The sequence below is a fragment of the Pseudozyma flocculosa genome, assembly GCF_000417875.1.
Source record: "Pseudozyma flocculosa PF-1 unplaced genomic scaffold scaffold00019, whole genome shotgun sequence".
NCBI lineage: Eukaryota > Fungi > Basidiomycota > Ustilaginomycetes > Ustilaginales > Ustilaginaceae > Pseudozyma > Pseudozyma flocculosa.
This window is the reverse complement of record NW_006920887.1, coordinates 122,012-145,319: the sequence shown is the minus strand read 5'-3', so window position 1 is coordinate 145,319 and position 23,308 is coordinate 122,012. Positions and strand designations below refer to the sequence as shown.

The following is a 23,308-nucleotide window of genomic DNA, read 5'->3' as shown; positions in this document are numbered from 1 at the left end:
GGCGGGGCCCCGCTGGCGGCTGGGCCAGGAGGCTGGACTGAGCTGGCGGCAGGCTGCGCTGGACTGACGGCTGGTGGCTGGCCCAGGCTGGCGGGTGGCGTCGGGTGGTGGTGGTAGGAGGGCAGGAGAGACAGGTGGGCGGGCGGATGAATTTTGCAAAGGGGCGGGTGGCAAACGGCCGGGTGGCAAAGGGGCCAGCGCGCGCACGCCTGGCCTCCTGAGCTGACATAAGCGTACTTTTGGCCGTACCAGTGCTGCGGCCCAAAACAGCGTGGGACCCCGCCGTTTCGCATGCGCAGGCCCCCTGCGGCCCAAAAAAGTTGCAAGAATCCTCCGATTCCCGGCCGAAGGACCCTTGCGGCCCCAAAAGGCCGAAGGACACTCCCAAATCCCAAGCTCAGGGCCGCAGGCCACCTACGGCCCAAATCGTAGGTGCCTTTGACGCTAGCTATGACTGCAGCACCTAGGATTCCCACGTGGTCCCCCACCGCAGTACTAGCTAGGCGGTACCCTGCTTAAGTTTGCAGATCGGACGGGATGCAGTGCTTTCAGGGTCCTATGGCCGCAGATGGAAGGGTGGTCTGCTTGCCCTGATATAACCACACTTCCATGCAACCATGCCCCAACAGATGCCAACCCTGCCTTCACATGAGGCCCTTGGTATTGAGGCCGGAACAGTTTTCTCGCCCGTCTGGCTCAGCGAGCAAAGGCCGAATCCCGAGACTCCACATTTCCGGTTCCTCGGACTTTGCTGGCGATCCCTGCGCACCCATACGACAAACTTCTCTGCGCCCTGATCCAAAAGTGCATTCCACCCATCTCCTCACGCCACCTCACTTCGATCGACAAAGACAGCCCACCATGATGGCTACATCGCCCGTGCTTCGTGCCCTGCCGATGACAACGGCGAGGCGATCCGTCTCGAATCGAGCTGGGGCTTCGTCGACAAACATTGCCTCCAAACCGGCACCTCGTCGGCCCAACGAAGGTTCGGTCCCGATTCGGCGCACAGCAGAGGTGACGAAGGGGATGGACAAGAAGAGGCCGAGTCCTGCAGCCGCGTATCGTGCTCCCGAACCGGCGGGCGGGAGCGAGAGGTCCAAGAGGATCAATAGCAAGAGCGTATGGAGTAGCTGGAAAGGTGAGTCGGGCTTGAAGAGCGAGAGGACGGGCCGGCAAGGCCATCAGGATGATACGATTGGCATGCTGATCTCGATCTGAACGCCTCTGTACTTGCGAGCTCGCAGACCTCTCGCCGAGGACCAAGTTAGTCTTTGCAGCCGGACTGGCAAGTAAGTCATCCATCGATCCTTCTCTTCTTGGCATCGCCGGCCGGCTCGTCGAGCAGCGGCAACTCAAACGAAACCAACCTCAAACCCTTGCGCGCTCCCCCTCTTACCGATCGATCTCCCTTTTCTTCCCTCGATCACTCGTTCGCCCGTTAGCATTCGCAATGGGCGGCCTGCTGGTGGCGGATAAGCTGGAAGAACTCTTTCCGGCGCGCAACAACCGATCCCCGTCGCGACGGTCACAGATCAGCACGGTAGCCGCGACGGAAGGCTCGGAACCAAAGATGATGGAAGTGCCCGCCAACGACGATGGCGCGGGGACGTCGGCGCAACGATGCACAGCCGAAGCTCACTCGCCGCCGCCGCAGCCTAGGTTGTTTGCTATCAGCGTTGTTGATCGTGAACCCACCAAGTGAGACGCTGTGACGAGGCAGATGGCTCTGATGGCGGTCAGCGCGGGTTTCACGCCGTTCTTGCGACCAAATACCTCTCGGCTTGCCGACGTGTGCCGTTCTTGCTGCATTACTCATCGCCTGTAGGCCCCTGCAACGGACTTTACCTCGCCTGTGACTGGCCCCGCCTCGTTTGCCAAGACAGCCGAAATAACGAGCCGCACACAAAGCGCCACCTACTCTCGGCGGAGTGGCGAACGGATCATGGGCATCGAAGCCGAGAGCGAGGACAGGACGACGAGGGGCACATACGGAGGGGCCGACGTGCGCGCGAGCGTGCGTTTGCGAATGTGGATTTCAATGATACATCAGAACGGGCGATGCCGGGCCACGCAAAAGAGTCACGAGCAAGCGGATATGGGGAGAAAGGAAAAGGCTGGCGAATCGCCGGGTTCGATGACGGTGAGGATGCAACGAGCGTATGTGTGACGAAGGGAGCGGAGCGTGCAGAGGGAAGGGTGGGGATCCGCGCCCGTCGTCGGTCATCGGGCAGGGTATCGGCGCGATGGGCAGAGGAGGAAGGGGTGGATGAGCGAAGGGCCTGCCTGCCGCCGCCGCTGCTCAGTCGTCGTCCTCGGACAGCTTTGGCGCGAGGTAGAAGCGCACGTAGCCGTTTTCGAAGCCGAACTCGCACTGCGGAAATGGCATTGGCGATGGTAACCGGGGACGGGCGCGTGGGTCAGCAAAACTGTCGCAACGACTTCGGCCTGGCTGTCTGGGCCGCCACTCACCAGCAGGGGCACCTCGTTGCTCATGTGGAGCTGCACTTCGTCGGCGAGGGGTGCGGCCTTTGCAAAGTTGGAAAGGTACTTGAGCGAAAAGGTGAGGTTGACGCTCTGCTGCATCTCGATGCGAACGGGGACGACGCCGCCGGCGCTCGAGCTGCTGCCGTCGGCCTTCCTCTTCTTCTTGGCGGGCTTCTGGTCCTCTTCGTCGTCGTCGTCGTCGAGGTCGGCGCTGACGGCGGTGCCCGAGCCCTGCTTGAGCGTCATGCGCGCCTGCCCAATCTCGCCCTCGGCGGAAAACGAGACGCCCTCCTTGGACACCTCGATCTTGACCGACTCGCCAATGTTGGAGAGGTCGCGGCAGATGCGGCTAAACTCGCTCGACGACATCTTGACGACGGCGTCGTACTGGGTGTCGGGGATGCCGAGATGCTCGCTGTCGATGTCCATCAGCTTCATCTCGAACTCGCCCACGCGGTCGCTCTCTGCGAGGGGCAGAGCAAGGGAGGGAACGGGAACCAGGAGCGGCGGAGCGAGGAGGGCAGAAGGATGGCGGCGGGCACATCGTTGACGGGGCAGTCAAGGTCAGCCGAGAGCCCTCAACGCCGTCGTGCCTCCGCTGGGAGGGTGGGAGAGCTGCCGTTACTCACTGGGGCTCTCGAAGGTCATCTGGAGGGTGTCGCCATCGTCGCTCTTTTTGAGCGAGAGAATGTCTTCATTGTTGGCGCCCTTGAGGATCTTGCCCAGGCTGGCAAGAGAGACGCCGATGCTCATGGGTCGGTCGCATCGGAAGTCTTCAAAGGCGTCGGTGCGGAGCTCGATGGCCGAGAGGGCGACGTGCGAGTTGTCCATGGCTTGCAGGCGCTGTAGGGCGGGCGCGGGTCGATGCGGGAGTGGGATTGTGTTAGTCAAGGCGCCGCTCTGTGGTTGGACTTGGTGTCCTCTGCGGCCAGCGGCCTGCCTCGCGATGGCCGCGGGCAAAAATCGAGGGAGTGGACTGGACTCTACTCACGATGCCATCTTCGCTGCACTCGAAGTTTGCATCGGTAATGAGCTCGCGGACGGCTGTTGGGGAGCGAAAAGGGGGCGAAAGAGGGGCGTGTCAACGGTCGTGGCTTTGAGGACAGTCGTCGAGCGAGCAGGCCGGGGTTGCGCGGGGAGCACGCACCATCGAGGACCTTTTTGAGCTGCGGATGGCGACGAAAGGGAGGGGCGGGCATCGATGTCAGCCACTGGTGGAGCGCAAGAGCCACGGCAACGACGACGACGACGACGACGGCGGCGGCGGCGGCGGCAGCGGGTGCTCACCAGGACGGCTTCCCGGAGTCTTGCTTCCAACATCTTGGGTTTTGTGTGCGTGAAAAGTGGGGCCGAAGAGGGTAAGGAGGGGTCGGGTGAGGTTGAAAGTGGGCGGCGAGTGGTGGTATGCAGCGACAGTGGTGGTGGTGGTAGAGTGGTGAGAGGAAGTGCACGGAGGGAGAGAGGGAGCCCCGACTGAGGTCGGTCGATCGTCTGGCGGGCGGGCGGTCGAGCGGTCAGTCGAGGGGGGCGGGCAGGTCGCGCGTGTTGGTTTTCCAGGCGGGCTCAGGCCAGGCCAGGCCCAGGCCAGCTTCCAACGCGCGGCGGACGGACGGACGGATGGGCGGGCAGAGGCTGTGTGGCCAGGCAGCGTCGAACACAGAAAGGTGCGGCTGACTGTGAGCGCGCCGTGAAAAAATCTACGCGACGGGCAGAGGCGGACGCGCGCTGATGCGACCGCCGCGGGGATGCCATAGGTGGGTAGAGGGACGGATCGGGCAACATTGTCCAATCGGGCCCTTGGACCCCTCCCCCTCCACCTTGGCCCGTCGGCGCGGGCGATGTTGGCCCGGGAGCCGAGGCCGGGCTGGGTGGCACCCTGGCTGGCCTGGCCCCTCGGGTTGCCAGCCGCTTGCCACCCGTCCACCTTCCACCTCGAGCTGCTCAACTGTCGACGCGCCATCCCGCCAACCACAGCGGCCACTCTGGACCCAACAGCCACGGGGATGTCACAATCTAGCGCAATTGACGACGCTGCAGAGCACAACTACCGCCTGAGCCACATTCTTCGCGGCCACACTCAGGATGTGAGCATTCGTGCGCCATCTTCTCGTCGATGTCTCCTGGCGCATCAGGACTGAAAGAGGCACCTTCCATCTTCCACATCTCCCCCTGCACCCCTCAACGCAGGTAAAGGCAGTGACAGCCGCCTACGATAGCCTGTCCGAGTCCGAGCTCATTCTCTCGGCTTCTCGAGACGAGACGGCCGCCTGTTGGTCTCGCCCCCTGGCCTCTCCGGCTGCCGATGCCTTCCTACAGGGCCCCACATATCGCGGACACAGATACGCCAATGCCGTAGCCTACATCCAGCCCAGCGCTGCCCTTCCTCGAGGTGCGTCGCTTCGGCGTCCGGGCCAAACGCTGCCCAGCTCCAAACGCTCACCGACGTGGTCCTCATTCTTCCCCCGCATCGCCGCCCATCCGCCGGGACCTTGCCAGGCCAGGTGCTGCTCGGCTCGCTCGACTCCCAGATCCGCTGCTTTGATCCGCTGCGCTCCGGCAAGCCCGTACAGGTCCTCTCGGAACACTGGGACAACATCTCGGTCCTCGCCGTCGCACCTCCGCCAACGCCGAATGATCGCAACCGCGCGGCCGAGTCGAGCCCCTCGGCTGCAGCGGTGCCACCCTGCTTCATCTCGGGATCATGGGACAAGAGCGCCAGGGTGTGGTCCTACTCTCCGCCGCCGCGCAGCGATTCGCCCGCAGAATGGCACTGTGTCCAAGTGCTCCGCTCCCACGAGCAGGCCGTCTGGGGCGTCGCCATCGTCCAGTCGCCGTCGCCCGTCGAGCCGACAGAGGCAGCGAGCCGGAACGACGTCGATTACGTGCAGGGCGGGCTGTACCTCACCGCATCCGCCGATCTCTTTGTGCGGCTCTTTGTGGGCGATCGCCTCCACGCCGTCTATGCCGGGCACACCGACGTGGTCCGGTCCATTGTCCTGCTGCCCGCTGCGTCCCAGGTTGCCGATGGTACTCAGCGAAAGACGGAGCGTGTGCAGGAGCAACAGTCGGACGGGGGGCAGCAAGCGCCACCGACCGACTTCTTTCCGGGCGAGCGCCTCTTTGCGACGGCGTCCAACGACGGGACGGTGCGCGTGTGGTCGCTCGATTCCCGGCGCAGCCCGACGAGCGGCAACGGCGGCGAGGCGCTGCGCAAGCTCGTCGGGCACACCAGCCTCGTGTACGACCTCGCAGTCGTCCCGTCTCTGTTGTCGCCATCGCCATCGCCATCGTCATCGTCATCGCCATTGTCGTCGCCGCCCGCCAATTCCACGCACCTCGTGTCTTCAGGCGAGGATGGCACCGTTCGCGTGTGGGACTGGTCCAGTAAGTGCATTGCAGCGTCACGCCGTCGGACGCGGTGACAAGAGTGCCCGCAACGTGAGCACTGACCCTCTCCCTTATCGACATCCGCCTCTTACCTTTGCCGATCGAGCCAGCCGAACAGCTGACTGCGACGATACCGCAACCCGCCATTTCAGTCTGGTCGGTCGCGGTCTTGCCGACTTCGGGCGACATCGTCGCCGGGCTCAGCGATGGTACGGTGCGCGTCTATACGGCTCGATCGCACGGAACGGCGGGATCGGCAAAGGCAGGCGAGCCGGGCGGCGCAGTGAGCGTGCCAGAGCAAGAGGAGCACGATGCGCTCGTCGACGGCGTGGTCAAGCAGTTGCAAGAGCGGACGAAGTGAGTCGATCGCAGTCATCATCCTCTCGGATCGAAAGGTGGCCCATTTTGAACGCCGCGTTTTGGCCCCATCGCCACCGCCTATCCCGCTCAGATCGGCAGAACAGCAGGAATTCGTGGGCTGCGCGGAGACGCAGACCCAAGCGCAGCCACCGCCCGGAAAGGAGCTTTTCGAGTCTCGGTGGTACGATGCGGTGCTGCAGATCGACGTGTCGGACGATAGCGAGCCCTTGCCGCTTCCGATCAACATTGGCGGTGAGTTTGGCAGATCGCCTCGCGTCGCACCACATCGATGGCCGTTCGTGACGAGGGACCAAAACAGGTCGCTTTGCAGTTGGCACCGCACCGTCGCGGGGCCGGGAACATATGCCGACGAACCCTTGTTTCCTTTGTCCGTCCCTCTGCCGCCTGCCCAGACGACCGCCGTGCCGTGGCTCAACGCTTCGTCGAGCGGCACGATCTGCCGCGCAGCTACGTCGAAGAGATTGTCAAATTCATCGCTCTCGTCCTACCCGCCACGGTCGAGGCGCCATCCACTGCGACTGCGACTGCGAGCACGGCATCGGCATCGGCACCGGCGCCAGACGCGACGACAGAGTCATCGACAACGAGGACCGCCGATACTGCTTCGATACCACCCGCTGAATCGACAGTGCCAGCGCGCGAACAAGTTGATGCGGCAGGAACGTCTGTCACCGCCGCTGCTGCTGCAGCTGAAGATGCGGTAAAGAGGCACGGCTACGGCGTGCCGAGCGAAATGACGGAAGAACTAAGCGCGTTCCGCCGCACGCACTTCGAGGATGCGGCGTCTCGTCGGGCATTCGAGGCGCAGATGCTGGGGGGAACTTGGATGCCCGCTCGTCGAGGTGGTGAGCACGACGGGGCCAGGGTGGAAGATCAGAAGGACGAGCAGGGCGGGATGATGCGGACGACGAGCGAGGGCTATCAGGAAATGGGGGAATTGGATGATGGGTGGATGGTACGGGAGCAGCAAGAGAGAAAGAGGCAGGGGGGAGGAGGGGAAGGTGTCGGAACGATCGAGGGACGGGAGGCTGCGCGCGAATGACGGACCTGCTGGGCCAGACAGAGGTCGTCGCTGTGCATTCGCACCGGCCTCGACCAGTTCGACAGGCGTCGAAACGAGGTCATCTCGGACCAGGCCGGCCAACCAACGGGGCATCGGACAAGAATGGAGCAAAAGAAGAGCCCGGCTGGACTGGCTCATCAATGTCGACTTCACGTCATGTCGCTTTCGTCGTCGCCGTGTCGTCGTCGTCGTCGTCGTCGTCGTCGTCAAGCACAGCCAAGTCAAAGGATAAAGAACACGGTTATCGGCTCTATCGGCCAAGACTAGCTTGGCAGGCAACTTGGCGGCCCTGTTGCTACGGACACCATGGCGGCATCTTGGCGGGGCCAGCCAAGCCCTTCTTTGCCGGACAGGTGTGCCAGTGCGCGACCCTCCGCTTGGGCCCCGCTGCCTCGTTTCCCCCAGTATCCGAGATCGTTGAGGCGGCACAAAGGCACCGTTCACCTCACGACTCATCGCCGACCAACACGCGGCATCTAGGTGGCAGCTAGCCAAGTAAAGGCGCACACCAATGTTTGGCTCTGAGAACCGGAAACGGCTGGAGGCAAGGAGAGGAAGGGGGTCGAGGTGGGGTCCACGTCTCCTGGCGCTGAGGCTTTGGCTGGTCTACCGGCAACGATGTGCAGCCGAGGGAAGGTGGCTCTGCTGACATCGTACCGAACTCGCACCGCGCCGGGCCATCGTGAATGCCGACAACGTTGGGCGACCGGACCACCTTGGCAGCCTCCCAAGCCTGTCAGGGCGGCCATCACCGTCAACCAGCCGTCGAGCACGACATGGGCGGCTTCTCGGCGGCGGATTCGCCAAGCTGCGCATGGGCCGCCAGCATCGCCTCGGGAGGATCACCTCCGGGCCCTATTTCCACTGCTTCGAATGCCAATCTCGTATCGTCGTCGTTTCGTGTCGTTCGTCGTCAAGCAGAGTCAAGTGTGACGCGAGAAAAGAGATGCTGGCCTCGTCTCGTCTCGTCTGGCAGGCAAGGCATCTTGTCTAGTAGAGAGTCGTGTGGTTGCATGAGGATCGGAGCGGGGTGCGGATGGGACAGGATCGGACGAAACGGGACGCGCGCATTGCGTGCCGCTGCCCGATTTTTTGAGAGTCGGATCGTCGGTACCGCCACCGCCCTCGTCGTTGTCGCCGATGGGACCGAAGTGGACATGAGGCCGCTCTCGCATGACCAGAGACTGCCGGTCCCCGTGGTTGTCGCCATAGGCTCCTCGGCCCGCCCGTGCGCGCGCACGTGTGTGTGGGCGCCGCGGCCCGCCAACCAGGCCCTGCTGGCCGACTCAGCCAAACGAGAAGCCGGGTGGCGGCCTACCGCCCCGTCTTGACCCGCCTGCTCCCGCGCCGCCAGGGAAGCCACCCATGCCGGCACCGGGGAAGCCGCCCATTCCGCCCGCATGGAACCCTCCTCCGCCCATGCCGCCGCCCGGGAAGCCGCCCATCCCGCCCATGCCGCCGGCCCCGGCAAACAGGTCCGCCAGGTTGACTTCGACTCCGCCGCCGCCTCCAAAGCCGCCGCCGCCCATGCCGCCGCCAAACTCGCTCTCCGGGTCGTCGGCGCCCGCGTCGTACCGCCGCCGCTTTGCCGGGTCGCTGAGGATGTTGTACGCCTCGGAGCACAGCTTGAACTTTTCCTCGTCGCCGCCTTTGTCCGGGTGGTGCTTGAGCGATTCCTTGCGGTAGGCCTTTTTGATCTCGGACTCGCTCGCCGTTTTGGAGACCGAGAGGATCTTGTAATAGCTGCGGCGAGCAGAGGGGAAGAGAGGAGGGCGACGATGGCGAAGGTGGAAGGATCAAGGAGCGCAAGGCGGATGGATGGTCAGTCAGCGAATCAGTCCGTCGAGAGCAAGCTACACTATTCGTCCCCTCGCGCCGATGTCGACCGGGTCCCAACGACCGCGCTCGCAAACGCATCGACACTCACTCCTTCTTTTTGCTCCGCTTGAGGTCGATCTCGGCACCGCGCAGCTCGCGTTTGAGGCTCTCGGCCTCTGCGCCGCCGCTGACCGAGCTCTCCTCGACGGCCTTTGTAAAGTCGCGCACCGCCTCTTCGTACCTTTCGCTGGCGAGATAGGCGCGCGCGCGCGTCCGGAGCGCCTTGATGTAGCCGCTGTCGAGTTCGAGGGCGGCGGTGCAGTCCTGGATCGTCTGGTCGTGGTGGCCCAGCTTCGAGTTGGCCGTGCCGCGGTTCGAGTAGAGGGTGGCGCGGAAGCCGCGCGCCTCGCCGTCGCGGGCCTCGTCGTCGCGCGTCATGTCGAGGGCCTCGGTGTAGAGCCGCACCGCCTCGTCGTTGCGCCCCGCCTTGAACGCGGCGTTGCCCTCGTCCTTCTTGGCCTCGAGCCGCCGCACCTTGCGCAGCAGCTCGCGCGAGTCGCGCAGCTCTGGGTCGGAGCGCAGCGCCGCCTGGCAGTGGGCGATTGACTTTGCTGTGTCGCCCTTTGCGAGAAAGATGCGGGCGCGCACTAGAAGCGCCTCGGGGTTGCTCGAGTCGGCGCGGAGGGCGTCCGAGATGGTGCTGTTGGACTGGTCCAGCTGGCCCTTGTGCAGCTGCACCGTGGCGCGGAGGATGCGCCACGACATGGGCACGTCGCCGTCGGCCAGCGAGCACGCGCTTTGCGCCTGGTCGAGGGCGATGGAGGCGAGCGTCCAGTCCTGCGACGCCTTGTACGTCTCAAAAGAGGCCAGGTGGTCGCTGACCTTTTGCGCCTGCGCCACGAGCTGCCGCGCCGTCTTCAAGCTAGCCTCGTCGGTCGAAGCGCTGGACCCCTGACCAGCACCGACAATGGGGTTGAGGACCGAGATGGCCGCCTGCGGGTCGCCGAGGTAGAGGTGGCAGCGTGCCAACCGGACGAGCGTCTTTGGCTGCGCGGTTCCGTCGGGGCTCTGCTTGCACTGCAGGTCGTTTGCGAGGCGGCAGTCGGATAGGGCGGGCCGGTACATCTTGAGCGACATGTATGCGGCGGCGCGATTGGTGAGGTAGGCCGGCTCGGTGGGGTCGAGGTCGATGGCGCGCGAGTACTCGTCAATGGCCTTGCCGTAGGCGGCTGACTTGAAGAGGACATTGCCGCGCTCCTTTGCCTCGGCCGCCTCGGCCTTTTGCTCTGGTGTCGAGCCCGTCGGCTTGCCGGGCGCTGCGCTGTGGCCGTTGGCAGCTGTGCCGTTGCCGTTGGCTTCGGCGTGCGAGGTCGAGGCGGCAGGGGCGGCGTCGGCCATGACGACGTCGTCGTCAGCCGACATGGTGTTCGAGAGTGCGGGCGTGTGCTGGGGGAAGGGGACGGCGATCGAGAATCGCAGCCGTTTGCTTGGTCAAGAAGGACAAGAGCAGGCCGAAGCAAGTCTGCTGACCAGTGACCAGAAGTGCGGGCGGCCTGAATTCGAAGGTGCGCTGGTCGCTGGTCGGGCGAGAGAGTGCACGCCAGGGACGGACGGCTGCGGAAGATGTCGTTTGCGCTGGTGGCCTGTTCGGCGACGCCAGTAGTCGTAAGGTGCGTTCCAGCCGCAGGCAAGGAGGGGGGCCGTAGATGGAGACAAAGGATCGGTCCGCGGTTAGGAGGTGCGGAGGTGGCAAGGTGTGGGTCAGAAGGAACGAGCCGCCTCTCTCACAAGTCGCCGAGTGGGGGGGCCAGCGGCTTGGCTAGGCCTGGGCAGGCTGTGTGGCCAGACGACACGCCGGCAATACCATCTCGCTTCCGAAACATTTTTTTTCTGAAAACGGGGGCCGGGCGTCGGGCTCTGAGCCCGAGGGGGTCGTCCTTCGCTCCGCTTCCATCACGCGAGCCCGCCTGATCGAAGCCCGATGGCTGCCAGGTTCCCGACAGGACCACGACCCGATGGCCCTACCAACATGCGGCGGCCCAACGACGAGGCGTTGCCAACACCAAGCCACAACGGCCTTGAGAGGCCAACGACCCCCGACGAGAGCTTCGGCGGCCAACGAAGCAATCAATCAAGGACGAGCGCAACGATTCTACAGGTGGGTGGGGGGGCCGCAAACACAAGGGAACATGGCCCGGCGAGCGGGAAACGCAGGTAGCGTCCGCTCAAAAGTCGCCCAGATCCACCTCAATCTTGAGCGCCACCTTGGCTGCGCCGTTGCCCGCAGTCGAGACGGGCGTCGTCGTCGTCGCAACGCCTCCGGCCGTGGGCGTACCGCCGCCGTCGGTGGGCGTTGCCGCCGCCGACTGAGCCTGAACGCCCGTCAAGCTGGGCAGCGCTGCGGCAGGGATGGGCGTAGACGTACCCGTCCCCGGAGCGCCCGTCGGCGTCGCATCTCCCGCCATGCTGGCAGAGAGCTTGAGCGCATCGCGCTTCGCGCGCGCCGCCTTGCGCTCGGCTTCGACGATCCTCTCGCGGTCCGCCTTGCGGTTGCGGTCGTTCATGGCCGCCATGACGTGCTCGTCGTACTTGCCCTCGCCCCGCCCACTCCTGCCGTTGCCGCCGCTGTTGGGCCCACCTGCACCACCGCCGCTGCCACCGCTGCCGTTCCTCGACGACTGGCCGTCGACGAACCCGACCTCTTTGGCCTGCGCCCGCACCTTTTTCTTGATGTCCAGGATGCGCCCAATGTCGGCCTCGGTCAGCGTCCGGTTGAAAAAGTCGTCGAGCTCCTCGGCCTTGTCCTCGAGCTCGCGCTTGCGCGGCAGCTTGGCCTTGGGCTGCGACGACACGGCGCGGATCCACCGCTCCCGCTCCGACTCGGTAAACGGCGAGCGCGACAGCGACACCAGCGACGCCTCGTACTCCTTGCCAAGGTGCTCAAACACCAGGTAAACGTTGCACCACCGGCCCGACGCCGTCATCGACAGGTCATAGAACCGCCTCGGCTTCTCGATGACGTCTGCACGGATGAAGGAAGCAAGGTCACCCAGAGGTCAGATCAGCTCCGCAGCTTCGAAGGTCATCATCGCCTCGCGCGCAGAATCTGCGATCCGAGGAAGCCGCTGTCGACACTCACCGAGCACCTGATGGACACGGTAGATCTCCTCCTTGCCCATTCCGTCCTCTCGATCCCTCTGGCCCCAAGAGAAACGGATAAACGCTCCTTTGAACGTCTCGCGCCACCTCGGAGCGTACAGCTTCTGCTCGATGAGGTCGCGGCTGATGCGGCAGCTGTTGAGGTCGGCCAGGCTCGGCGGCTCGCGCGACGACGCACCGCCGTCGCGCTCGTCGTCGCGGTGGCGGTCCCTCGCGCCGCCCAACGTGCGGCCACCCTTGGTGGCGGCACCCTTCCTGCGCGACGAGGCTCCGTAGGCGTCGTCGTCGTCGTAGTCGTCGGCGCTCTCGCTCTCGCTGCCGCCGTCGCTGCTGCTCTGGTAGCTGCGGCCGCCCTTGCCGCGACGTCCTCCGGCCGCGTCGTCGTCGCTGTCGTGCTTGCGGACGGCGGCGCCGCTGGCCTTTTCCTTGCGCCGCTTGCGCAGCTCGCTCAGCTTGGCCGTCTTGGTCTCGGTGGCGCCGACGGCCTTCTTTTTGCGGCTCTTGGCGGCTGACGCGGCACCGCCGATCGACAGGCTGCGGCTACCGGCAGCTTCGTAGTCGGAGCCCTCGCCGTCGCGGTCGCTCTCGCCCTGGGCGTCGTCGTCCGACTCGCTGACGTCGAGGTCGCTGCTGTTCTTCCTCTTCCGCGCCGGCGCCGTCCCCTTTTTGCGGGTGGCGTCGGCGGCGGCGCGCTGCTGGCGGAGAATGTCGCGGAGCTGGAGGTTGCGCTTGCGCTTGTCGATCTGCGACTTTCGCTCCGAGAGGACCTCTTCCCTGGCCAGCTCGTTCATGGCCATGAGCTCCTCGTAGTCGCGCGAGTCCTTGTAGAGGCCCAGGTAGGGGAACGGGTTGGCGTTCTCGCCGCCATCGTCGTCTGCATCGTCGTCGTCGTCGTCGTCGTCGTTGCGCCTCCCGCCGCGGCGGAGGGACGTCGTCTTGGCCTTGGACTTTCTGCTCGCCGCTGCCGAGGCTGCAGGCGGCGGTGCGTCGTCGTCTTCGGAGCCGGAAGCGTCCATGTCCGAGTCGCTCTCGTCGAGAAGGTCGATGCGGCGTCGCTTGGAGATGGACGCCGAGGCTGCCGAGGAGCGCTTCCGGGCAGCGGCAGCGGCGGCACCGGGCGTGGCGCTGTCGGCATCGGCGTCGGCATCACCGCCTGCAGCGGTGGCGGTCGAGGTGCCGTTGCCTTCGGCCGCGTTCGAGGCGGCGTGATGGGGCGGCGGCGAAGACGAGGCCGACGAGGCGAGGCCAGACTTGCGCGGGCGGCTGTCGACGTCAGAGCCGCCAGCGAGGGCGAGGAGCTCGTCGTCGAGCAAGTCGCCGGCCATTGTGGGCGAGTGTGTCGAGGTCAAAGGGCGAGGAGTCGAAGGTTGACGGGCGCAAAGCGGTCAGAGTCGTTGACCGAGCGAAAGAGGTCTAGCGAGAACCCAGACTGGAGGCTGGTGATGGTGGTGGTGGTCGGAGGCGCGATGGAGGTCCGGAATTTCGAAAGAGGGAAAAGTGCGACGGGCCCACAGCGCGTCTTCGAGGGGCTCGCCGGCAGGCCAGCAGGCAGCCTGCCACAGAGGCAGGCGTGCAGGCACAGCGGCAGATCGACGCAGGCCCCAAGGCCCGTGCTCTGCCTCCGGTCGGTGCGGTGCCTCCCCACCCGCCTCGTCCTGCCACACCACCCACACCCCCTCCTTACGCCCTCGACCCGACCCGACCCGGCCCGACACGACCGGACTGCTGGACGATCCAAGCTAGATTACAGGCGCACAAGAGACAAGACTACAGGTAGGGTATGCGTACAGAAGTGAGCGCTACGGGAGGCCGGCAAAAGCGGGAGCAGCGAAGCAGGTGGGGAGCGGAGCAGCGAAGCACTTGGCAGAATGCGGGGGGGAGAGGCGGGACGGGACGGCACGGACGGAGCAAAACGACGACAGAGGCAAGCGCTGGCAAAGGGGACCCAGGGAACCTAGGGGACCCAGGAGGACCGCCGACTAGAGCTTGGGTCGCAGCACGGCGCCCTCGCCCTTGAACCAGCCGGGCTTAGTGGGCTCCGTCTCGACCCACTCGTGGCGCGTCTCGACGTACTCGTCGAGGCCCTTTGACCCGAGCTCGCGCCCGTTGCCGCTGAGGCCGTAACCGCCCCACTCGGCCAGCGGCGAGTAGCTGCCGTACGTGTTGACCCAGACGGTTCCGTGGCGGAGGCGCGAGGCGACGCGCTCGGCCTTGGCGCGGTCGCCGCTCTGCACGCCGCCCGCCAGGCCGTACTTTGTGTCGTTGGCCAGCATCACGGCGCGCTCCTCGTCGCCGTCCGGGAAACGCTCGACGGTCAGGATGGGCCCGAACGTCTCCTCCTGCACGATCCGCATGCTCCGGTCGCATCCGTCAAACACTGTCGGGCAGAAAAAGAAGCCCTTGGACAGCTCCGGGTGCACCTTGGGATCCGGACGCGCACCGCCGACCAGGAGCTTGGCGCCTTCGCGCTTGCCCAGCTCGACGTACGCCTCAACCTTTGCCAGGTGCGCCGCAGAGACGAGCGGGCCCGTCTCGGAGCGAGGGTCGAGGCCGTTGCCCATGCGGATCCGCTTGGCCTTTTCCACAACGCCCGCCACGAGCCGGTCGGCGATCGACTCCTCGACAATCAGGCGCGCGCCCGAGCTGCACACCTGGCCCGAGTGCAGGAAGACGGCGGTGGCCACCTGGTCCACCGCCCAGTCGAGGTCGCAGTCGGCGAAGACGACGTTGGGGTTCTTGCCTCCCAGCTCGACGGTGCACCGCTTGACGGTGCCCGCGCAGCTCTGGATGATCCGGCGCCCCGTGTCGAGGCCGCCGGTGAACGAGACGAGGTCGACGTCGCGGTGCTCGGTGAGCGTGGGGCCTACCGAGGCGCCTCCGGCCGTCAGCAGCTGGACGGATCCCGTGGGCGCGCCCGCCTCGGCGAGCAGCCGGACAAAGTGGACCGTCGAGAGGGGCGTCACCTCGGACGGCTTGATGATGACGGCGTTGCCCGTGGCGAGCGCGGGGGCCACCTTCCAGCAGATCTGGAGGAGCGGGTAGTTCCACGGCGCGATCAGGACGCACACGCCGACGGGCGTGTGGACGGTGCGGCTACGGACCGACTTGGGGATCAAGCCCTCGCCCTCGATCTTCTTGGGCACGTCGAGCTTCTTGGCCTCCTCGGCGTAGAAGCGGAAGACGGCCGTGACGTCGTCGACGTCGATGCGGCTCTCTTCGAGCGTCTTGCCCGTGTCGCGCGTCTCGATCTCGGCAATGAGCTCCTTGTCGCGCTGCAGCAGGTCGGCGACGCGCGAGATGATGGGGCTGCGCGAGGCGCACGTGCGACGTGCCCAGTCCGAGGTGTCAAAGAAGCGCCGCGCCGACGTGACGGCGGCGAGGGCGTCGTCGGCGCCCGCCTCGTCGATGGTCGTGATGACCGAGGCGTCGTAGGGATTGATGATGTCGCGCGTGTGGCCCGTGCTCGAGTGCACCCACTTGCCGTCGATGAAGAGCGTCGGCTGCGGGGCCGGGCTGGATGAGGTTGAAGCCATGCTGCTCAGGCGCGATGCGATGGCGGCTGGATCCAGGTGAGTATGAGAGGGGGCGGTGGAAAGGGCGCGGCGGGATGGGATAAAGTTCTGCGAGCGTGTCAAGGGCGAGGGCGCAAACTGAGGTGTCAGCTCGGCTTGATCATGGCCGCCGCGACCGTCGGCGTCGCAACCGAGATCCTTCCCATCAAGGGCAAGGGGCAAAGGCCAGGCCAGGGCGAGGCAGGCAGAGCGGACGTCGGTCCCATGCTCGTGCGCCGGGCATCGAGCGGACGCTACCTCAGAGTCTGGTTAATCTTTGTCTCCGCAGCCAGGACTGATTGGGACCCGCTAAGCATTGGATTGTTCACATGATTTGATGGTTGCTCATCACCGTAGGCCCGCCTTTGGGGGGCCGCTCTGCCCTGCCCTGCTCTGCTTTGCCTTGCCTTGCCCTCTGTCGTGAGGAGAGCAAGAGAAAAGGTTGGACGAGGACGAGGATGGTACTCACCCGTCGAGGCTGCGCGATCTGGCTCGGGAAGAGGGAATAGGCGGAACGAGGTAGATGGGCGATGGAGGCGGCTTGCAGGATGTGCGGAGAGGGGAGACCGGCTCGAAACATGCCTTGGGGGGAAAGTTGGGATGGCCAAGGCAGTGAGGTGATGCGGAGGGCGAAGGGGGGTATATAACAGGAAGGCCGTGGGGGTGGAGAGGAGGGAGAGGAGAGAGGTGGCCGCACAGGTGGCCGCTGGCGCCCAGCGGGCCAGCCAAGAAACAAAAAAGACCGAAGGTATGAGACGGCACGAGTTGAGCCGCGCCCGTCGATTTCGATCATCGTCGCAGCCCTTGCCGCGGGCCAACTGCACTATTCGGATCGGGTGGCAGCAAAGTGCCCGATCAAGGGCTGAGCTGGGTATCGCCTGCCAGGCCACGCCGCCGGCTCATCGGGCGTCGCCGCTGTCGACCTCTGCATCGACGTCCATCACAAGGGCGCTCGAATGCCAGCCTGCCAACGCGGTCAGAGTGGAGAGAGAGGAGAGCTTGCAGTCAGCACGGATGACGACAACTACAACCACGACGACGACGACAGCAAGCTGCTCACCGGCAAACGCCACGTCAAAGGCAAAGCTGGTGGTACGACGTTGCTCGTTGTCTTCGCCCACGGTCCTGCCCTCGCCCTGCAGCAGTCTGAAGCGCACCGGTGTAGGCTGATCCACGCGCTCCGGCACGCGCTTCTCCTCGCCGCCCGCACCCGCACCCGCGCTCGACTGAGCCATCCTCGCCGCCGCCCTGCTCCCGAGCCTCGGCACAATCCTCGCCGCCGCCGCAGGCCCGCCGACGCGAAAGTGGGGCAGCACCCTGGGCAGCGGGACCAGGTTGGCCGTATCGTCGTACCCCTCATCTTCCCCCCGCCCACTCGCTGACTCGGCGGCTGGCGGCAGGTCGTGCCAGACTCCGAGCGCACCCTTGGACCACGAACCCCACGTCCACACCTCGCCGTCCTCGGTCAAGGCGCCGAAGTGGTAGTCGCCCAGCACCACCTTGATGACGCCGGCATCCTGCAGCTGCGGCACCACGTCCGGCACAGTATCGGCGTCCGCCTCTCTCCCACCGAGCAGGACGATCCCGCCCCGCCGTCGCTGACGTCCTGATCCTCGGGCCGCCTCGCTCTGCGGATGCAGCTGGTGCTCGGCCGGATCGTCCGAGGTATAGACGACAAATGTGCGAAAGTGGGCCGAGATGTGCGAGATGCGTAGCTGCGCATCGCTCTTGCCCTCGACGACGCCCTGCAGCCCGGACAGCGCTCGCAGTCGGTCTGGAACGCAAAAGTGCGGAAGCAGCTTCCAGCACCGCTGGCCCTCGTCGCCGGCGTCAGCGTCGCCGCTAAGGTGGCGGGCCAGTGCGAGGCGCTGCGCCTCGGCATGGCTGCGCAGGCTTCCGTCGGGCCGTCGTCGGTCGGTGCCACTCGGATGGCGCGGCGGCACGTCGAGCTTGTACACCAGACCGGACTCGGTTAGGGCGAGAACAAAGTTTTCGCCTGCAGCGATGCGGACCGTCCGGTGGGGCGAGGTGCTTTGCGTGAGTCCTTCGGCTGTCTGATCCCCAGGCCATGGCAGAGCGGGCAGCTTCAGGGCCGGGCTCTGGATGCGGGCCGGACTGTCGTCGCTGTTGGGTCGCTCCGGCCAGGCGCGGGAGAAGGGCGACTCTTCGAGCTCTGCAAAGTAGGTCTGACGGTATCGGTCGTCGCTGAGGTCCGAGTGCCAGAGGTAGATGTCGGTGCGAGCGGCGCCGTGGCTGCCGTCGCGAGCATCGTCCGACGAAGATGTCTCGACGAGGACGACAGTAAAGTCCCAGCCAGCCTCGAGCTGCGCCACGCGCGCCGAAGACGTGGCGGTTGCGAGGGGGAGGAGGCCGTCGTGCTTCCACACGGTGCCCCACGCTCTCCACTCGAGCACATCGCCCTTGTCGGTGAGGGCGACGGCGTGGCTGCGACCGCACGAGAGCTGCTTGACGACGACATCGGCGGGGAGGTCGAGGAGGGTAGGCGTGTCGATCTCGCGACTGGGTTCGCGGAGGGAGGCGTGGGGACCTGCATAGCCCTCGCCGTCCATGGTGCCCCAGAAGATGACTTTGCCCGTCGAGGTGCGGGCGTGGAACGACCAGCCGCCGGCTACGAGCTCGACGACGGATCCCAGATCGCCGCGCGACGGTACTACGGCCTTTGTCTTGGTTGGATTCTCGTCGCTGGTCTTTGAGGCGAGGGCAGCAGCAACGACGTCGTTCTTGACGGGAAAGGGGATGCCGCCGCTGCCTCCGGACGTCAGCCGTCGGAGGGTCTGATCCTCGCTCTGCGCCGCGCCCAATCCGAGGCGTCCACGATCCGACTGGCCCCAGACCCACACCTGCGGCCTCTCTAGACCGCGGTAGAGCTTCCGCCATCCCCCGACGCGAGCCGAGGCGTGTGGCGGGAAGCTAAAGTCGGCGAGGGTGCGGCGCTTCCACAGCACCTCGTCGTCGAAGACGGCGCGTGCCCGCTTCGAGGTGCGTCGGAGGGAGACGAGGTCGCGCGATGTGAGGTGAGGCGATAGCGTGTCGATGAGCACCGTATCCGGTAGCGAGAGGAGGGTGGGGCCGTCGACGCTGGTGGTGGCATCGGACATGCTGAGCCGAGCTGCCGAGGGAGGAATGGGGCAAGAGGAAGGCCGGGGATGGGTCGTTGCTGCTCGGTCCTTGTTTGCAGCTAGTCGATAGGCTTACGATGTTGTTCTGCGTAACGTCGAGACCGCGGCTGGGATGGTGGAAGGCCGCAAAGGAGGAGAGAGGCGGAGGAGGGACGACCAGACGGGAACGAGGTTCAGCCACAGAACTCAGCCACAGCTGGGCCAGCCACAGAGGCCAGCCAGCCAGCGCCGCGAGTCGAGGCGAGGCAGAAGCCAAAGGGTCCAGCGCTCGGACCACCACTCCCCGCCCCGCCCGCCCTCGAACCCCGTCGGACCACGCCGAGCCGATCCCGAGTCGACCAGGCCCTCGACCCTCGCACGGCCGTGCCTCAGGCCCATCCCTAGGCAACACGACCCTGCCACCTCGACGAGCTCGCCTCGCCGTCCCCCGCTGGCTGCTCAACAACAAGGCGGCAAATGAATCGAGTATTAGACGGGGCAATGGCAAGGGGCTGGACGCAAGGCGAAAAGGGCAAAGGGGCGAGCGAGAAAAGAGGCAGCCGTCCAATCCTGCCTGCCCGCCCGCCCGCACGCCCGCCCGTCCAGCCGCTCCTGTAGACGAGAATACAACAGACCCGAGGCGGGCCAGGATCGAGAGAATAAAGCAAGCAGCCAACAACGACAGAGGATGCGCCAGCAAGGCGTGGTATCTTGCGTGCGACAGAACCGTGACGACGAGACGGGGAGGCGGCCCAGCGAAGGGCCAAGCACAGGGGTGGATCGGGGCAGAGTGCGGCGGGTCGAGTCAGGCCAAGGCGAGCCGGTGCGAGGCGCGACGAGTTGAAGCGAGCTGGGGCGACCTTGGATCCCGCCGGGGCGGGCTCGACGGGCATATCGAGGCCAGGCGACCAGGCGAACAGAGGCGAAACCCATCGACCTTCACGTGAGCCCGCCCGCAAGGCGCCAGGCGTCGGCCGGATGCCAGAGTGCATGCTAGCAACGGGCAGAGCGAGGCGCCGCCCAGCAGCGAGCAGTCTCGCAAGGACAGGCGACCAGTCCCCCTCAGAAGGTCTGGGCGCGCACCACGCGGACATCGATCCACATCTCGCCGATGGTCTTGTGCAGCTTCGACACCGTCTTGCGGTCCTTGCCCCACTCGGACATAAACGAGCTGCTCTGCGTGTACCCGGCCTCGGACACCGACTGCCCGCTGCCCCAGCCCGTGCGGCTCGACCCGCTCACCGAGCCGCTGCTCAGGTTGTGCGGGTAGCTCGGCATCGCCCGCTGCTGGTGGTACATCGGACCGCCGGGGAAGCGCGCCACCGAGTCGACATCGGGCGACAAGATCTCCTGCGGCTCCTGCGCCTCGGCCGCCACCGCAGACTGGTCGTTGGTCGAGTAGGCCACGCCCACCTCGTTGGGGTGCGGCGGCGAGCCCATGGCGTCGTACGAGGCCGCCGCGCTCTCCATGATGCTTGGGTACGGCCGATGCTCGCCCTGGCCATTCTCTGGACCGGGCGACCGCGCGGCTCCAAATGGTCGCGTCGTGCCGCCGGCCGAGGGCGGCGTCGTGGGCGGCGTGCTGCCGTTCGAGAGCTGCGTAAACTGCGTCTGGGTGTGGACCGACGAAGTGGTGCTGTAGCCCTCGGACAGGCCCCGACTGCGTCCGCTGCGGATGCCGAGGTTGCGGAACGCCTTTTCGACGCCGTCGCCGCCGATCCGGTTGGCGGGCATCAGGTCCACCTTGACAGCGTACTGCGAGGGTGAAGAGGGGGGTCAGAGGAAAAAGTGCGGGACGAAACATGGACAATGGGAGGCAGTGTCAGCCGCCGTCGATCAATCGCTTCGCCGCACCGAGCCGTGCGTCCAGCGCAGTTGCCACTCACCTTGACCTCGAGACCCTGGCAGCGGAAGCTGGGCGGTGTGGTTTGGTTGACGGTCAGCGAGCCGACCAGCACGCGCACCCCCGCGGCCTTTGCACTCGCGCTGACCTCGTTGATGGCGGCAATGTCCTCGGCGGAGCGGCCGAAGCCAGGCTCATCGGCGCCAGGCAGCGAGCTGAGCAGCAGCGCCTGGACGTCGACTTCCTCGAGGTCGGCCACCGAGACAATCTTGCGCCGGCTCTCGGGCGTGTCGTTGACGCCCTCGGTGCTGCAGTACGTAGTCTGCACCAGCGACACGCACACCAGCCCGGCCAGGTCCGGGACGGCGCCGTTGGGGTTGAAGGTGCGGTTCGTCATCGAGTCCGACACGCCCGCCTCGGAGCTGCCGGTGCTGGGCGCCGTGTTGGGGCGGCGGCTGGAAAAGATGCTGGATCCGGAACTGCCCGGCTTCCGGCCCGACCCGGACGACGATCCGCCTCCGCCGCCTCCGCCTCCGCTGCCGCCCGACAGGCGCGCCAGGCTCATCGATGGCCGGATCAGGCGCGACATGATGCTGCGCGTGGTCCGGATCGACTCGGCGTCCCGGTCGCGCTCGCGGTCGCGGTCGCTGCCGCCGTTGGCGACGAGCTGGTCGATGGGGTCCTCGCGGAAGCCCGTCTCGGGCGAGCCCGGCGCCGTGTTGGGCCCGCTCTGGGGGCCGTTGCGGACGCTCAGCAGGAGGGTGGGGTCCTGCGGACGGATGATGATCAGCATGGGCAGGTGCGAGGGCGCCTGAACGATCGAGGGCGATGGGATGTGCAGCTCGAGATCGACGGCGCGGCGCATCGTCTTGAGCAGCGAGCCGGACCACCGCGCCGTCGAACGGTGGACATCCCACTGGTCGCCGAGCTCGGTGCCTGGCGTGGTGAAGATCTTGGGGCTGAGCGACGAAGGTATCGTGGGCGGGTAGGGCGGCAGCGTGGTCGGCTCGCCCGTAAAGATGAACGGCACCGTGAGCGTGTCGCCCTCGGCGGCCGGCGCCTCCTTCTGGCCCTTGCTCGCCTTGTCGCCCTTTTTGCCGCTGGCGCCTCGGCCTCCGCCCGCACCGCCGTCCCGGACGAGCGTCCAGGTGATCTGGTAGTAGCATCCGATCTGGTAGACCTTTTCGAACCCCTTTTCGACGAGCTCCTTGGCCGCCAGCCCGCGCGTCTTGCCCTTGGTGCTCATGCGCATCTCGCGCCTCTCTTGGGCGGCGAGCTTGGAGCTGATCTCGAAGCTCGGCGGCAGCGGCACGGCGACCGACTGCAGCTCGCCGTCGACGACGCGCGTCGCCTTGCCGAGCGGCAGCTTGACGTCGAACGGGATCGGCAGCACAAAGTCGTCCTGGGTGAGTGACGGCGGCTCCATCATCGCCTCGTTGCGCGGGGCGAAGGCGTCGCGGGGCCGTGCCAGGTCAAAGTTGGCCTTCAAACGGTCGCGGACCTCGAAGACCTTGCGCTCCTCGCCCAGGTCAAAGGGAGCCAAGGCGATGCCGTCCCACACTGCAGCCGGCGCACCTGCAGCGGTGTGGGCAGAGATCTGCGCGAGCGAAGGCGAGCACCACCCGCGGTGCAAGCAGGCGCGCGGAGGAGCAGGTGAGATGTCAGGGGGAGAAGCCGACGCAGAATGTCAGCAACGTCGCTGCTACCACGCGATCCAGGGCGTCGCCAATCCCGCCCTGCCGTCTCTCGACGACGACTCACCTTCATCATGACATCGCAGCCTGTCGCGGCGGGCATGCGCAGGACGCCCTTGACCGAGGCGGCCCGCCCAGACAGGATCGGGTAGCCGCGCTGGTCAAACTGCGAGGCAAACAGCTCGACGCTGAACTTGGCATTCTGCTCGTGCGGCGCCGGCCGGTTCTTTTTCGACGAAGATGTCGCCTCGCCGGGAGCCTGGGGCAGCGGGGGGGCCGGAGTGCGCAGGTCGAGGTTGAGGCCGTAGACGTGGCTCTGCAGCGGGGCAGGGCGCATGTGCGGTGGCGGGCCCATTGCCGCGCCATTGGAAGCGAGCCGGGTGCGCCCCTCGAGCGAGGGGGTCTGCAGGCCGCGGTCCGAGCTGTGTGGCGAAGAGGGGCCGCCGCCATTCGAGGTAGGGTAGCCATGCCTGTCGCCGCTCATGCCGTTGGCGTACATCTGCTGGTGCTGCGCATTCCTCTGCTGCTGGGTGAAGGTGGCCTGGGATACCGACGAGTCGGCAGTGCCGAGGCGCTGGCTGTGAGAAGGCACGCGTGACCGTCCACCGGGCGAATAGCGGGCGCCGTTGGCGTGAATGGCCGCCGAGGGGGGAGAGGAAGGGTGGGACCAGTTGCGGGCGTCGGTGGCGAGGGCCGACGGCGAGAGCGGCTTTCTAGAGTAGGACGAGGTCATGGCTGCGATGGCGAGCTGGAAACGTCTAGGCGATCGTGGCAGGTGAAAAGGGTGATGAGATCCCCCGAGCCGG

At 66.2% G+C, this 23,308-nt stretch overlaps 8 protein-coding genes across 8 annotated transcripts; 2 read left to right on the top strand and 6 right to left on the bottom strand.

The window, feature by feature from the left end:
• Positions 1-861: 861 nt before the first annotated feature.
• On the top strand, positions 862-1,705 carry PFL1_05324 (uncharacterized protein; the record flags this gene model as incomplete). Its single annotated transcript, XM_007882856.1, has 3 exons — positions 862-1,141; positions 1,248-1,292; positions 1,446-1,705. The coding sequence occupies 3 exons, from the start codon at positions 862-864 to the stop codon at positions 1,703-1,705; spliced, it is 585 nt and encodes a 194-aa protein (XP_007881047.1).
• Positions 1,706-2,302: 597 nt separating this feature from the next.
• On the bottom strand, positions 2,303-3,807 carry PFL1_05323 (uncharacterized protein; the record flags this gene model as incomplete). Its single annotated transcript, XM_007882855.1, has 6 exons — positions 2,303-2,374; positions 2,473-2,951; positions 3,117-3,330; positions 3,479-3,531; positions 3,635-3,653; positions 3,775-3,807. 6 exons carry the CDS (start codon positions 3,805-3,807, stop codon positions 2,303-2,305), a joined length of 870 nt encoding a protein of 289 aa, XP_007881046.1.
• A 683-nt stretch (positions 3,808-4,490) lies between these two features.
• Positions 4,491-6,959, top strand: PFL1_05322 (uncharacterized protein; the record flags this gene model as incomplete). Its single annotated transcript, XM_007882854.1, has 7 exons — positions 4,491-4,571; positions 4,675-4,876; positions 4,984-5,871; positions 5,985-6,231; positions 6,326-6,486; positions 6,648-6,751; positions 6,885-6,959. 7 exons carry the CDS (start codon positions 4,491-4,493, stop codon positions 6,957-6,959), a joined length of 1,758 nt encoding a protein of 585 aa, XP_007881045.1.
• Positions 6,960-8,604: 1,645 nt separating this feature from the next.
• Positions 8,605-10,558, bottom strand: PFL1_05321 (uncharacterized protein; the record flags this gene model as incomplete). Its single annotated transcript, XM_007882853.1, has 2 exons — positions 8,605-9,061; positions 9,246-10,558. 2 exons carry the CDS (start codon positions 10,556-10,558, stop codon positions 8,605-8,607), a joined length of 1,770 nt encoding a protein of 589 aa, XP_007881044.1.
• Positions 10,559-11,361: 803 nt separating this feature from the next.
• PFL1_05320 (uncharacterized protein) lies at positions 11,362-13,620 on the bottom strand (the record flags this gene model as incomplete). Its single annotated transcript, XM_007882852.1, has 2 exons — positions 11,362-12,158; positions 12,276-13,620. 2 exons carry the CDS (start codon positions 13,618-13,620, stop codon positions 11,362-11,364), a joined length of 2,142 nt encoding a protein of 713 aa, XP_007881043.1.
• A 654-nt stretch (positions 13,621-14,274) lies between these two features.
• PFL1_05319 (uncharacterized protein) lies at positions 14,275-16,426 on the bottom strand (the record flags this gene model as incomplete). Its single annotated transcript, XM_007882851.1, has 2 exons — positions 14,275-15,915; positions 16,316-16,426. 2 exons carry the CDS (start codon positions 16,424-16,426, stop codon positions 14,275-14,277), a joined length of 1,752 nt encoding a protein of 583 aa, XP_007881042.1.
• Positions 16,427-16,745: 319 nt separating this feature from the next.
• On the bottom strand, positions 16,746-18,965 carry PFL1_05318 (uncharacterized protein; the record flags this gene model as incomplete). The annotated part of the gene is made up of 2 exons (XM_007882850.1): positions 16,746-16,810; positions 16,907-18,965. The coding sequence occupies 2 exons, from the start codon at positions 18,963-18,965 to the stop codon at positions 16,746-16,748; spliced, it is 2,124 nt and encodes a 707-aa protein (XP_007881041.1).
• A 1,062-nt stretch (positions 18,966-20,027) lies between these two features.
• Positions 20,028-23,235, bottom strand: PFL1_05317 (uncharacterized protein; the record flags this gene model as incomplete). The annotated part of the gene is made up of 3 exons (XM_007882849.1): positions 20,028-20,720; positions 20,852-22,405; positions 22,570-23,235. 3 exons carry the CDS (start codon positions 23,233-23,235, stop codon positions 20,028-20,030), a joined length of 2,913 nt encoding a protein of 970 aa, XP_007881040.1.
• Between the last annotated feature and the right edge of the window lie 73 nt (positions 23,236-23,308).